We start from the raw sequence: 14,451 nt of genomic DNA on the forward strand, positions 1-14,451 counted from the left end.
CCACCGCGTCTCAAACGCATGCGAGTTCCCTTGAAAGGGAACGTCTTAGGTTAGGTATGTAACCCTGGTTCCCTGAGAGGGAACGAGACGCTGCATGTGCCTGCCATACTTCCTGCATGCCCTGATCGACCTGCTTCAGGTTTTTCAGAAGCTGGCGCGATCTGATTTCAGGGGTGCTTTATAGTTTTCTGGTCTATAACGTCACCCGCCTTGACGTTTTGGGCTTCCATTGGACTGATTTTACATGTGCTTCACGACGTAATCACGCAATCACACGAGTGTTCCCACCGCGTCTCAAACGCAGTGTCTCGTTCCCTCTCAGGGAACCAGGGTTACATACGTAACCTGAGACGTTTTTTCAACTTTTTTTTTTTTTTACAGATTTTGCTTAAATTTGAAAAGCTTACTGTTTGTTTATGTATTTTTTTGTGTTAATTTAGGGTTAAGTTTCGTTAACTATGCTGTGTCTGTAATAAAATGAATGAATAAATAAATAAATATATAAAAAATGACTGAAAAAATTTGAAGCAAAACGTTTTACTGTCATCAGATCTCTCTTTTAGCTGTAAGTTGAATAAAGAATCCTTGCAGTATAATTGGGTAACATCTATAAATGTGGAGTGTGGACTAAATAATGTTCCATTTCTGCTATAAAAAGTAGCATAACAGTGGGGTATGTAGTGGGTTAATACATCTAGACCATGTGCTTGATCCCAGTGTTTTTTCCTCTCCAGGTATTTCCATCGATCTCACTATGTCTAGCCAAGGTATAAAAGTTTCTCAAATAAATAAATAAAAATTGTGTCTTTGCTTTGCAGTCAGTGATTGAGGAAATATAATGAGTGGAATTAATTCTCTCACAGGTACTAAAAGAAAGCGTGATCAAGAATTGTCTGACTCGAGCAGAGTGTCACCGCTGACAGGCAAGTAAAATCTGAATCTGTTTTAATCTGGAACTACCAGAGTAACAAATCACTTCGATCACTTCCTAGAAGGTCTGCACTATTTTTCTTTATTTAAATAATCCCCATTGTGATTCTCTTCTTCATGTACAGATATGGAGATCATGTTGAAGGCAAAGCCAATCATGAAAAGAGTCACTGATAACTTGGTCCACACAGTCATTATGCACAGAGACATCATGTCAAAGATAAATAAAATGAATAATGTCAGCAAAAAGGCAACCATTGGGATTTTTGGAAAATCAGGAGAAGGGAAGAGCTCCCTATTAAGTGCAGTCCTGGGGACAAGGTATCTACTGCCATCTGGTTGTTTTGGTGCCTGTACTGCCGTTGTTACTCAGGTGGAAGCCAACCTGACTGACTCCAACTACACAGCAGAAATTGAACTCTTCTCTAATGAGGTTTCCTTATTTGTTTTCGTTTTACTATACGGTGATAGTTCTTCATAAATATGTTATTAAATCAGACAGGAAGGGGAAAAAAAGCCTTATTTTCTGTATTGTCCCTCTGCAGGAGTGGGAGAAAGAGCTCAGAGATCTTTTCAGAGTTTTGTCAGATGAAAGTGAGGACAGGGATGATGACATGTTGGAAATTGCTGTAGAAAAGATCACTGCGCTGTATGGAGATGATTCAGACAAGAAAACATTAGAAAAGCTCAAGAACGATGACAAATTTTCTGAGATTAAAGACTTTTTGTCTATTAATAAGAGAACCATCTCAAACAACGATGTAAGTTAGTAAACTAAATATGTTGAAGGGTTAGTTCACCCAAAAAAGAAAATTCTGTCAGTAACCCTCATGATGTTCCAACCCCATAAGACTTTCGTTCATCTTCGGAACACAAATTAAGATATTTTTGTTGAAATCTCAGAGCTGGCTCACTCCTTCATAGGCTGCTAGGTAATCGATATCTGCCATCCCAGAAAAGTTAGTAAAGACATTGTTAAATAGTCCAAGTGAATAGAGTGGCACAGCGCTTCTAGGTTGTACGTCAGAACGTAGGCTCACTATTGGACAGCATCACACACATGACCAGCGTTGGCCAATACACTGCTTTCACGCAGCCACCATTTTGAAATCGAAAGCGAGGCTCCGGTGGGAAGAACCCGGTGAGAAGTACAGACAACAATGCCTTGGACTACCAACCTGAAGCTGCTACCGCGATTGACACTATTGGATGTTAATATCCAATATAGCAAATGTACATAGTAAATGTATGTACATTTTTAGAATAACTAAATTCTACATTAAAACAACAATACGTGATCAAATTCGCGACTCTCCTATGATTAAAAGCGACATTTCTGGTTTTCTTCCCACCGGAGCGATTTCAAAATGGCGGCTGCGTTAAATCAGCATATAGACGAATCCGGCGAAACTACCGGAAGTAAGCGGGCGCCATTACTGAGCTGTTGCTGGGTAGCGTTGCGCCATTGCCTTCTATTGTTTTAGTTGCAACTTGCGTCCACTGGAATAAACAGCTCGCGATTTACGACTGTCACTAACGTTACAACGTTAGCCCTTGTATAATGTCGAGTGGGTAAACAGTTTCCGTTATAAATTGTTTTAATGGTGGCAGTAAAATTTCAATTTTGAAGAGAAAACATTGTGAATACCCCGGGTCGACTGCCACTGTCTGGTGCCGTACGGTTTACACAGATTTCCTGGGCGAGTACAAGACGCGGACATTCGCGTATAATAACAATTATTTAATGACATAAGTAAAAAAATATAATAAATGTGTGATATAGTGATCAGCAAAATCTCCTCTCTTGTTATTTTTTCTATTCAATTTACATGCTATGGTCATTAAATGGCTTTCCTGAGCTGAATGTAACGTTATGTGACATAATTGTTCTCCTGCTGTTATATTGACTTCTTTCCATGGTTTAAAAACAGTAGTTGGTCGATATTATGTATACTTTCTAGCTGTAACGTTACCTTACCCATGCCCGTTGCAATGTAAAAATGAGATAAATAATGGACACAAATGAAAAACATGAAATTGTTTATTTGATTTCATTTATTTATTTATTTATTGTTGCCAAATGGACAGATCTTTTTTTAGTTTCCTCGGTAGCAAACGTTAGCCTAGCTTGCTTGCCAAGCTATTTTCATAAATAATCTGTAAGATCGTTTGTACCTTCATCTGTGACTGGAGGCCAATGTCTAACATCATCAACCCAACAAGTCTGCCTGGCTGTAGCTGTCATCAAGGGTGCGTTATCACCTTATCTCCGAGGTTTGTTTACATACTGGTGCATATGTCTATGCCGGTGTAACAGCTCAGTAATGGCGTCGCCACAAGATGGCAGCCTACACAAGAACGCTCGTCGGATTCGTCTATAGTGAGCATACGTTCTGACGTACAACCAAGCGATGCGCTATCACATTACGCGTACTGAATAGTGGAATAAAAAAAGTATTTAATTTTGTTTGTTTTTTTACGCACAAAAAGTATTCTCGTCGCTTGATAAACGTAAGGTTGAGCCATTGTAGTCACTATTTTGACAATGTCTTTACTAACTTTTCTGGCCTGTGAGATATCGATTACCTAGCAGCCTATGAAGGAGTGAGCCAGCTCTTAAGATTTCATCAAAAATATCGTAATAATTTGTGTTCTGAAGATGAACGAAAGTTTTAGGGGGTTGGAACAACATGACGGTGAGTAATTACTGACAGAATTTTCATTTTTGGTTCGAATTAACCCTTTAATGCCTCATGGCTTATGACATTGAAAGTAGACTATTAGGAATTTGTGAATTAGTATCCATCATTACTTGTTTTCTCCACAGGTCTCTAAATTTTCCAGTGATGTTGCGCCTTACATTCTCCACAGTGAAGCCAGTACTGGTGGCTGGTACTGGCCGCTTGTGAAGAGTGTGACCTTTAAGGTTCCAGATTGTCATGACCTCCTGGAACACATTGTGCTTGTTGATATTCCTGGCACTGGAGACTGCAACAAGTTAAGAGATGACAAGTGGAAATCTGTACGTATATTACTGCACTCTATTCCAATGAACTTTTGGAATAATATACGTACAGTATTGCGGGTCACGACATGAGAAATCAAATTTCAAATCAAAATGCTCTTTTTTTTTTTGCTTTTTTGTACCATTGTCTTTGTACCATTAAGACATACTGCAAGTTTTGTAGCTTAACACGTCCAGACCTTTAGAAACAAAGCATTATTAAATCAAGCAAAAAAAAAAAAAGCCCCATTTTGACATTCCAGGATCTGTGATGTCACGCGAGCAAATACATTGTCATATGACTGTCTCTAGAGCAAGACATCGACCAGTAGTTTTGCACCATATCGGCCCCACCCACTGGCGTTCGGTCTTTAAAAGCTGACGCGTGCCTACACCGGCTGTGCGTGTCACATCAAAAACAAATAAAACCCATTATAATCACTGACGCTGTCTACACTGCACACAGATACACATTCAGTTTAACATACACACCCACTTGAATCTGTCAACAACAGGAAAAATGTATAAAGTGAAAGAACACTTGCTTTTATGCACCCCGTTCAAAAAGTTTATTTGTGTCTCTGTACATACTTCAGAAGGATCCTGAAAAGGGGTTTATTTTAATGTTGTCCTTGAGCGAATTATAAGTTTGTTTGGAGCATTTTGTGTTGTAAATGAGGCTTGTTTGCAAAGAAACTTTTGTTAAAAAAAAGCAGCCAACTGTAATTGGATCTCCCAACAGCTGCATCACAAACCGCAAGTAAATGATTTAATGCTTTGTCTGTATACTGTAAAAAAGTTGTTGTATGGATGATTTTTGTTAAAACTAAAAGCATGTCTTCTAAATCACTATTTCCAATCTTGTAGAAACTGAGAGAGTGCTCTTTTGTGTGGATTGTAAGTGATATTAATCGAGCAACCACTGACAGTGGCCCTTGGGGGATTTTAAAGCACTGCATTGAAGAACTGGGACCAGGAGGAGAATGCAAAAGAATCAACTTCATCTGTACAAAAACGGATGATATCAATCCACCAGCCTATATGAGGTTAGAATTAGAATCTCTTTGCCATTAAAGGTGCCGGAATTTTTACTGGCTGATGTCACTGAAGTAGGTATCAAAGATAAATCAACTTGTCTCTGTATCTCAACAACGTAGAGGGAACCGTATAGGCCATTTTTTTGGCCAGTCAGGAATTGTGTCAATCATTTTGCTTGTTCAGTTTTCTTGATATGTCTTGGAGCAGGGGTGTCGAATTCTGCCCCACGAGGGCCACTATCGTGCAGAGTTTAACTCCAACCATGAATAAAACACACCTGAACCAGCTAATCAAGGTGCTACTAGGCATACTAGAAACTTCCAGGCCAGTGTGTTGAGACAAGTTGAAGCTAAACTCTGAAGGACAGTGGCCCTCGGGACAGAGTTTGGACACCCCTGTTTTGGAGAATGGTTGAGTGGTCTGTCAAGTGTTTGCAAAATGTTACAAAAAGCACCCCTTTAGCTTCTGTTTGTCACAGCTATTTAACACAAAAAATATCAGAATAAAAACACTTTGTCTTTTTAATATTTCTTTTTAGATCTGCACGGCTTACTATATCAGAAGACAAGGTTTGGAAAATCTTAAACTGAATAGCATATGCAGTATTTCTTCTTTATATAAGTTTTCCTTGAAAGTGTATGTTGAAAGAATTCTTTATTTAGATTAAGTAAAACAAATACCTTTAGGAAGTTCTGAAAATAAGCTTATTTTTTTAATTGCCATTTCATATTCAACCTTGAGTGTAATTCCAGCTCAAGTTGAAAAGTCAATGTAAAAAATTGGTATTACATATACAGCTAGTTTGAGTACATTCAGTAATGATACACTCAACCATTGTCTTACATTTCACACTGGTATTATACATTTCATTAATATGTTGTTGTTTTTATCATTCTCAAAAGGATCAGAAAAAGGTGTGCATACTTCATAGAAATGAACATGCCAAGACAAGAGTCAAAGACAAGTTTGAAAATTCTGAAATCAAGGTAGTATCTTAAATTTGACATTTTTTAACAAGTTCTGGTAATATGTGATATAATATAATTTATTTATTATTGTTATTTATTTATTTTTTTTAGAAAAGATTCAGCACTGATGATAATTTGCTTAATGTCTTCACCGTAAGCTCCAAAGCCTTCTTCGAACATGATTTAATTCTGGGACCTAGTGAAACAGGTAAAACTGTGTACCAAACTACCACATTATTCAAAAAAAATAAAAATAAAAAAATAAATAAAATCCATACATGAACTAAATTCCAATTTGTAGTTAATCAAACTAGGACTGATCAAAGTCATACCCTTCTAGAAATCCCAAAGTTACGGGATGATCTGAGGATTCTTAACAAGAACATTACCAGCGAGCTGACCAGTGATTATGTCAATGAAGCAAGGGGAGTTTTGTCCTTGATCCAAAGTGTCCAGCTGGATAGAGACAAGAAAACGGTATGAGTCTGAACTACTGATGTACATGTGTGTCTTCAGAATGCAGCCAATATACAGTATCATGTAGTTCACTGCTGTTGTGTAAATGTTTCAGGTTGAGACAAAAATCAAAGTCTACATGGAATTAGAGAATAACCTAAAGAAGGCACTGAATGAACTGGACAGTCGTTTTGACACCATTTATTCTAATCTGGAGAAGTTTCTCTCAAAGGGAGTGGATGAATCAGTGCAATTATGTGTTGCTTCCACAAAAGCAGTTGTAGCCCCTGTAAGTGTGATTGTAATGTGCAAAGTGAATCACAATTTTCTTGCCCTTTTAATGACATTAGTATTTTTGTTTTTTACAGGATATTGATAAAAGAGGATTCCATAAAATCCTTCAAGCTTTGTGCAAGAACGGTGGATGCTACTGGTCAAAAAATTGGGACGTAATCATAGATCTGAACAGGCAATTGGCAAAACACTTGCAAGAATATATTAATGAATATTTCAATCTGATTTTCCCGTAAGTTAAATTTCATTTTTCCATTTAACCTGGTAACCTGTAACCATTTTGAGCATATGTGAAAAACTCAAATGGTTGTAAGTCACGAATGCTTTCAAATACAGACCTAAGGTTGCTTTCTTTTAAAGGTGCGTTTCTCATTGACAGAAATGCAATATCATATGCATACAGTAACTATGTATTTATTGTAAAAAAAATAACCATGATTTTAACGGTAAAATACTGTAAAAATGCTACAGTGCAAAACTGTTAATTGGTAAAGTTTCCGTACTAATAACTGTAATATAATTTTACAGTAAAATACCGTTAAATTTACAGTTTTTGAAAGTGAAAAAGAACAAATCATTGTATAATTTACAGTGAAAAACCGTAAATTGACATTCCCACAATTCCCTGTGTGACACTCAAGGGGGTAATCCATCGACCAGAAGTTGAAGCCTCGCGGGAGCTGCCATCTTGTAACAGAACTTCACTTGCGTTAGCATTCCCATTGACTCCCATTCATTTTGGCGTCTCTTTGACAGCGAATAACTTTACATCTGAGGCGTTTGAAAACCCCATTTGACCTTTATTTATTTTTAAAGAAACACGACAATGTATAAAATGCTCCATTACCTTGTAGCTTATGTTATGGCCCCTTAGAAGCAGTTTTAGTGAAAGTAGGCTAACGATAGCGTCACACCCACGCCACCGGCCAACCAGTTGAGTAAATGATTCACTTCTGACATGTTGTCAATTCCAGATTTCACACAGCCTAAGACAGGACCGAACATATAACCAACGTTATGGATGTGACTAAAACCCTGTTATGAATGTGACGACAACAATATTCTGTAGACAGTTTTTAAATGAAACTCTATTACGTTTTCTCTTGGCTTCAGTGTTACTGGAACAACATTGAAGTCAGTGCAAGAACAGATTGACAAGTTCAGTATCATCCAGAGTGACCCTGGATCTCCCATATTACATCACATTCAGAACTTCATCAAAACAGAGGTGAGTTCATTTGTCCTCCTGTGGTCACTCAGGGGTGACACTCGTGACACTCTTTACTCCCTCTGAAGTCAATGTCCTCAATCCTCATTACTGAAGTAAGCAGGGACATTGTTTTTCCTTTTTTTTGATAGTTTTTATTTTTCTGACAGTGTTTTCCGCCTATTTTATAAGGAAACTAAACTGAAGGCATCACTCAAAAGAGAGGTTGTTGATAGAAAGAAGGACATCTACTCATCAATCCAAACAACCATTGAGAAGCAAATGTCTCCTTACTATGAACGTAAGCGAGCATTAAAAGTTACATTAAAACACTAACTATTTATATTAATAGTTTTGTGGGCTTGCAAAACAATTATTCTAATCACAAGGTCATTGTATACAGTAAAAGGGTGCATTTGGAAACAATCACTACTAGAAACCACGTGTTTCTTATTTTAGAAGCTGCAGCAGTGACTGGAATCGGATCCATGAAGAAAAGGCAGGAACTGCTAATAACCGCAGTCGATGAGATAAAACATGACATGTTCAACAAGGCAAAATTTGAAATGCTTAAAAATTTCAACAATTTAAAGGTACTGATATCATATTTATTAAGAAGATCGTATATCTATAGCTGTACAATGACTAAAGTCAAGCTGAATCTTCTCTTGTTTCTGTGTAAAGCTGCAGATAAAGGATTTTCTTGAATCAAGACTAAAGAGATCATTGCAACTCTCACTGTCAAAAATCAGCAATGTCAAAATGATGGGTAAGAAACAAGCGTTTAAAGTAAACAAAACATTTTGCGATGTGAAGTGTTGACTAATTAATCTCGATCACTGTCTCTGATATGTGTCTTTAGATGTCTCAAGAGAGATCGAACAGCTGGAGAGACTTGCAGAGCAACTGTCAAACTGAGGTCATCAAGCAACAAAAAGCCCAAAAGATGAAGAACTAACAGATGAACTAACAGGAATTTCAGTAAATGTTTTAAATAGTTTTACATTATATAGATCTTCTTCCTTTACTCACATTGGTATTTGTAGTGGTTTTAAAATTATTTACTTTTATAAAATTTCTCTGAACATTGTGTTTTATTTTAGATGAAAACTGCATGATGCACAAACTGTGTGTTGATTTATTGCCCTTTTTTATTACCACTTTTTATCGTTACAGCAATAAATGGAAATGCCATTTAAAAGTACTTAGCGCAGCTGTCCTATTTTCTAGAAACTTTATTGTTGATGCATTTAGATTGGAATGAAGCACGGGTCTTCTTTCAATTTATTTTTTTGCAATTAAAATGTCTTTATCTTATTTAGCATAAAAGTAAATGCATTTCGTCTACTGATGATTTTTAGGTTAGGAATGTCCATTTAAGGAATGCTTTGTAATACTCTTCTTGTATTAAATCATTCAAATCTTTTAATTTGAATCGAAATTTATATTTTGATATAATTGTCAATAAATAATAAAAAGACATCTACTTTGCATATTATTTATTGACAATGACTGCTTACAAATATAAATGTGAAATGTATTTAATTATTTACTTTGCTTAGAAAGCACACAAAATGTGTCCATGAATAGAATTTTGTTTTTAAATCATTATTACAGCAATATTGGCTTTGATACTCATCATCCACCCATAACATTCAAGCCAAAGCACAGGCAGGAGGTTCTGCAGCATCAGGACCAGCACTAATACCTTTGCATTAATGATGTTGAAAATCATCTCCTCATAGTCACAACTGTCATGGTTGATCTCTTCAAACATTCATTATTTGTTGAATGGTTAAACTATATAGTGTTAAATCACATCCACAATGAGCAAAAAAGGCTACATACTTAGAAAAAAGTTCAAAAGGGTTCAGTGTGCTGCAAAAAAAAAAAAAAAAAAAAAAAAAAAATGTTCTTAGTTTTCAAAAGTTTGTCTGGTTTCCAGTCAAATATCAAAAAATTATAAAATCAGGATGCATTTACTAGATAAGTAAAAGTAGATAAGATATTATGTCTTATTTTCCAGGGGAATTAATCAAAATTAAGTGAGGTTTTGCTTAAAACAAGCTAAATTATCTAAAAATGCATTTCAGCAAGGGCTCAGCTCTTCAAGGCCATCAGGAAAGCGAAACAAAGTTATAGCACAGGCCAACAAGCATGACGCTCATCTTCCTGACAAGCAGCCCTGAATAACATGCAGGCATAACAAGTCCACACCCACCCCTGAAGAGCAGGTCCTGCGTCTGGACCCAGCTGACATGAGGAGAGCACTATCCAGAGTCGACCCATGCAAAGCTGCAGGTCCGGACAACATACTAGGTAGAGTGCTAAGTGCTAAGACCAGCTAGCACGGGTCTTTACAGAAGTCTATAACATCTCCCTGCGCCAGGCCGGGGTCCCCGCGAGCTTCAAAAAGACCACCATCATTCCAGTGACGAAGAAGTCAGCAGTGATATGTCCCATTATGATGAAGTGCTTTGAGCGACTAATCAAGATACACTCCTCCCTCCTCACCTCATTGAACCCCCTGCAGTTTGCATATCGTCCCAACCGCACCCTGCACTCTGCTATATCACATCTGGACCCTAAGGACGCATACGTCAGAATACTGTTCATCGATTTTAGCTCAGCGTTCAATTCTATCATCCCCCAACAACTAGTAAAGAAACTCTCACTGCTGGGCCTCAGCTCTCTAACCTGCAACTGGATTCTGGACTTCCTAACAGAGAGACTACAATCAATGCGCATCTGCAGCAGAACTTCAGGTGCCATCACGCTGAGCACAGGTGCCCGCCAAGGCTGTGTGATCAGCCCACCGCTGTTCACGCTGCTCACCCACGACTGCACTACCAAGTCTGAATCCAACCTTATCTAGTTTGCAGATGATACAACTGTGGTAGGCCGCATCAGCGTCAACGATGAAGCAGGATACAGAGAGGAGGTGGAACAACTGTTGCGCTAGTGCCACAACAACTCTATCTCTAGATTTCTAGACAAAAGATAAAACAAAGGAGATGGTTGTTGACTTCCGCAGAAGGTAAGTCGATATGTGTATGTATTGTATTATGTAATTATGTATTGTATTGTGTGAACCATGTGAATGGTTGAGGCCAGTGTTACACTGTCTATTGTAGGATGTTGTGATTTGTTGTCGTTTATTTTTGCATATGCACCTCGGCCCGTAGGAAACGAAATTTCGTTCAGCTGTATACAAGTATATGGAAGAATGAAAATAAAGTTTTTTTTTAATTTACTTTACTTTACTTTATATACCAAAAAATTCTTATCAGATAAGGGGAAACCCTTATTGCAATTTTATAAATAACTTAATACTTGATAACTCGATCAAACTCCTTAGATGCATGAACAGTAAAAACACACAAAAACTGTGGATTTATGTCCATAATACTTACTAACCACTTCTTTTAATGAATATATGCATAGATCAGTACCATGATTACTTTTGAAGCCAAATTGATTTTCCGTAGTTATTAAATATTCTTTGAGCCCATCCATGAGGATTCGCTCAAATACTTTTGAGATCAAACTTGACAATTCAATTGGCCTATAGTTTTCTGTCCCAGATATTTTACAAGTTTTATCTTTAATTCCTGGCACTTGTAAAACTGTTTTCATGGAATCAGGTATGTTTGAAATTATATTGAAGTTCCTTTTTTATAGGTAGGCTTACATAACTTATCATAGGCCTCCTTTCGTGACAGAGTCATTAGGGTTATGTAGTAGGTGGAGCCAATCTTGTTTACCCAGTGATGTACAGGTTGGCATCATTTCATAGAGAAATCTCTAGTGAGGCCAATGTGCATGAGAGCTTCAAACAGGTTTTGTTCAGTGTGAGATGGCGTCCACCAATTTAGTGTTTGTAGGAAAAAACGGGCCCACAGTATTTCTGTGAGCACACCGATATCTGAGTCTACCTCTGCTAACAAGTATCGTTATCAAGCAATAAATAAGATCATTACGATGTAGGCTCCCTTTGAGCCTCCCTGATTCTAGCCCAGAGCCAAACCTACTGTAGCTATCCCTTAAGGTTAAAGGACACTCTTGAGGCCTCTCTGCTAGATCATCCCTTATCAAGGGTTCCTTGTTAGAGTGCCCAGCCTCCACAATGTTTTAATGCACTGTGTAGATCCAGGATTGAGTAGTTACTACCCTCTGTAACAAATTAACTCTATGAAATATTAATAATCAATAATAATTGGTTATAATTGATTATGAAAATTTGGATCAGTTAATATAAATTACTTAACATAGTAAAATTCATATTCACACAAAAAGTATTCTCATCGCTCGATAAACTTATACTTGAGCCACTGTTGTCACATGGAATATTTAAACATTTTCTTCATTGATTTTCTGGGCCGTCAAGTTTCGATCCCTAAGGCAGCCTATGTAGCAGTGATCCACCTCTCAAATTTAATCAAAAATATCTTCATTTGTGTTCCGAAGACGAACAAAGGTCTTATGGTGTTGGTACAGCATGGGGTTTCATTTTTGGTTGAACTAACCCTTTAACACCAGGATTTCAACACTGAAGGTTAGAAAGTTGGGTATTCGTTGTGCCAACATTCTGTGTTAAAAGATACAGATTTTTTAGAGATCCTGTCCCTCCGTGTGGCCGACTCTGTCGATTCTTTTATTTTTTTTAAAGACAACTCAAGACACTGTTATTTGAACAAGCTTTTAGTTGAATGGATTTTATTTGGGGCTTTAATTTTTTACAAATGTTTGATTTTATATTGTTTTATTATTTTGGTTGCACTTTGCAAAGCACGTTGTGATTTTACTATTCCAAGTAAATTGTTTAAAACTATAAAAAACTATTACTATTGTTACTATTAAAGTGTTGTTTGGATTTCATCTTCTGAGTCTTCAGCCTGTTCTTGAGTACACCGCAGTGTTACAGGTGTATTGACATTATGCATACTCTGCTCTGCAAGAATCTACACTTTTTAAGCAGGAAGTGGTATTCGGGGGAAATGGATAGTGGTTAGAAGGTTGGGTACATTGTGCCAATGTTCCATGTTAAAAGATACAGATTTTCTTTTAAAAAGGCAACTCAAGACACAGTTATTTAAACAAGCTTTTAGTTGACTGGATTTTATTTGGGGCTTTTAATTTTTTTTTAATTTTTGATTTATATTGTTTTATTTTGGTTGCACTTTGCAAAGCACTTCATTGATATTATGCATACTCTGCTCTGTAAAAATCTAAACTTGTTAAGCAGGAAGTGAGATTTGGGGGAGGTGCAGGATTTCAACACTAGAGGTTTTACTGTGCAAAATCTCAGCCTAAAGAGCAAACACAGAGCTTTAAAAGGACAGATAAAAGAGTAAACTGATGTAAACTGATGTAAGATGTAAACTGTATGTTCCTCATTATGTTCCTCAAAAAGTGGTGATAGATTCCGAAGTAACCTCTTACAAATAAAAAAACGCACTTGATAAAGAATCAAGTTTAAAAACAAAAACAAACATATTACACATAAAATTAAAACAAAAAGAGGTTACACACAACAAAATGGAATACTGCAGTGACAGCAAAAATGGATGGCGGTGAAAGGAGTGCACAATAGCATGAAGCTACCCCGTCTCCAGACCCAGAATTGTTTCAAAACAACCCAAATAACCATATTACATTTCATGAAAGAAAAAGTTTGTCTAACTTATTAACCAAAGTATGGTATAATTGCAGTAGTAAAATAGTAAAATTGCAGGTTATTTTTATTAAGCAGATTAATGTGACCCTGGACCACAAAACCGGTCGTAAGTCGGTACATTTGTGGCAATATCCACCAATACATTGTATGGATCAAAATGATCGTTTAGCAAAATCTTAATGCACGCAATATCAGCCTAAGTGCAAACACATAGCTTTAAAAGGACAGGTAAGACAAATGCAAATATGCAAACTAGAGTGAGTCAACAACAAAACTACAGCGGATGATGTTCATGTTCTTCAAACAGTGCTGAGAGGTTGTGGGAGCGTGGGGCACAAAGTAACGCGGGGCTAGTTGTAACACGCTTGTTTTAAATATTTCCACACATGCTGGCATGACAAAACTTGGTGTATTTACTAGTTGCCATTTCAACACTACATAGAGAAATAATTGTGCCAAAATTGGGAAATCTTTGTAAGATATTGAACATTTGTTTAACCATAGCAAAAGTACATTTCTTACTTAAGCTAATTTTTCATCTCTATTTTTTGTGTTTATTTAAAATTAGACAAATTTGATATTATTTTAATCTCCAATCTGTTGTTTAACAGTTGATATAGTTCTTTAATGCTTCGCTAACTAGCAGAAGACACTAGCAGGGTTTAAACCCCAGTTGTGCAGTTGGGGGCATGTTGTCCCACTGTGTTTCAATGTGCCCCTATTAGAAATATGCTATGAATTCTATTCAGAAAACAGGAGAAACATGTAAATAAAGACTGAGAATCAATGTTCAGAAATTATTAATTATTATTTTGTTTTGAACTATGCTGTATATCTGTGTTTTCCGGTGTATTTGTCATCAAACTCAAAAATTAGT

General features: G+C 36.8%; 1 protein-coding gene across 1 annotated transcript; it reads left to right on the forward strand.

The window, feature by feature from the left end:
• Positions 1-739: 739 nt before the first annotated feature.
• Positions 740-9,375, forward strand: LOC148970888 (nuclear GTPase SLIP-GC-like). Its single transcript, XM_089122873.1, has 17 exons — positions 740-767; positions 864-923; positions 1,056-1,363; positions 1,476-1,691; positions 3,758-3,952; positions 4,802-4,980; positions 5,511-5,541; positions 5,875-5,958; positions 6,052-6,148; positions 6,281-6,417; positions 6,512-6,685; positions 6,765-6,922; positions 7,804-7,918; positions 8,090-8,198; positions 8,357-8,490; positions 8,582-8,666; positions 8,760-9,375. The coding sequence occupies exons 1-17, from the start codon at positions 755-757 to the stop codon at positions 8,813-8,815; spliced, it is 2,151 nt and encodes a 716-aa protein (XP_088978999.1). The 5' UTR covers positions 740-754; the 3' UTR covers positions 8,816-9,375.
• The last annotated feature ends 5,076 nt before the right edge of the window (positions 9,376-14,451 follow it).

The sequence above is a fragment of the Pimephales promelas genome, chromosome 18 (assembly GCF_988280905.1).
Source record: "Pimephales promelas chromosome 18, fPimPro1.hap1.1, whole genome shotgun sequence".
In the NCBI taxonomy this organism is placed as follows: Eukaryota; Metazoa; Chordata; class Actinopteri; order Cypriniformes; family Leuciscidae; genus Pimephales; species Pimephales promelas.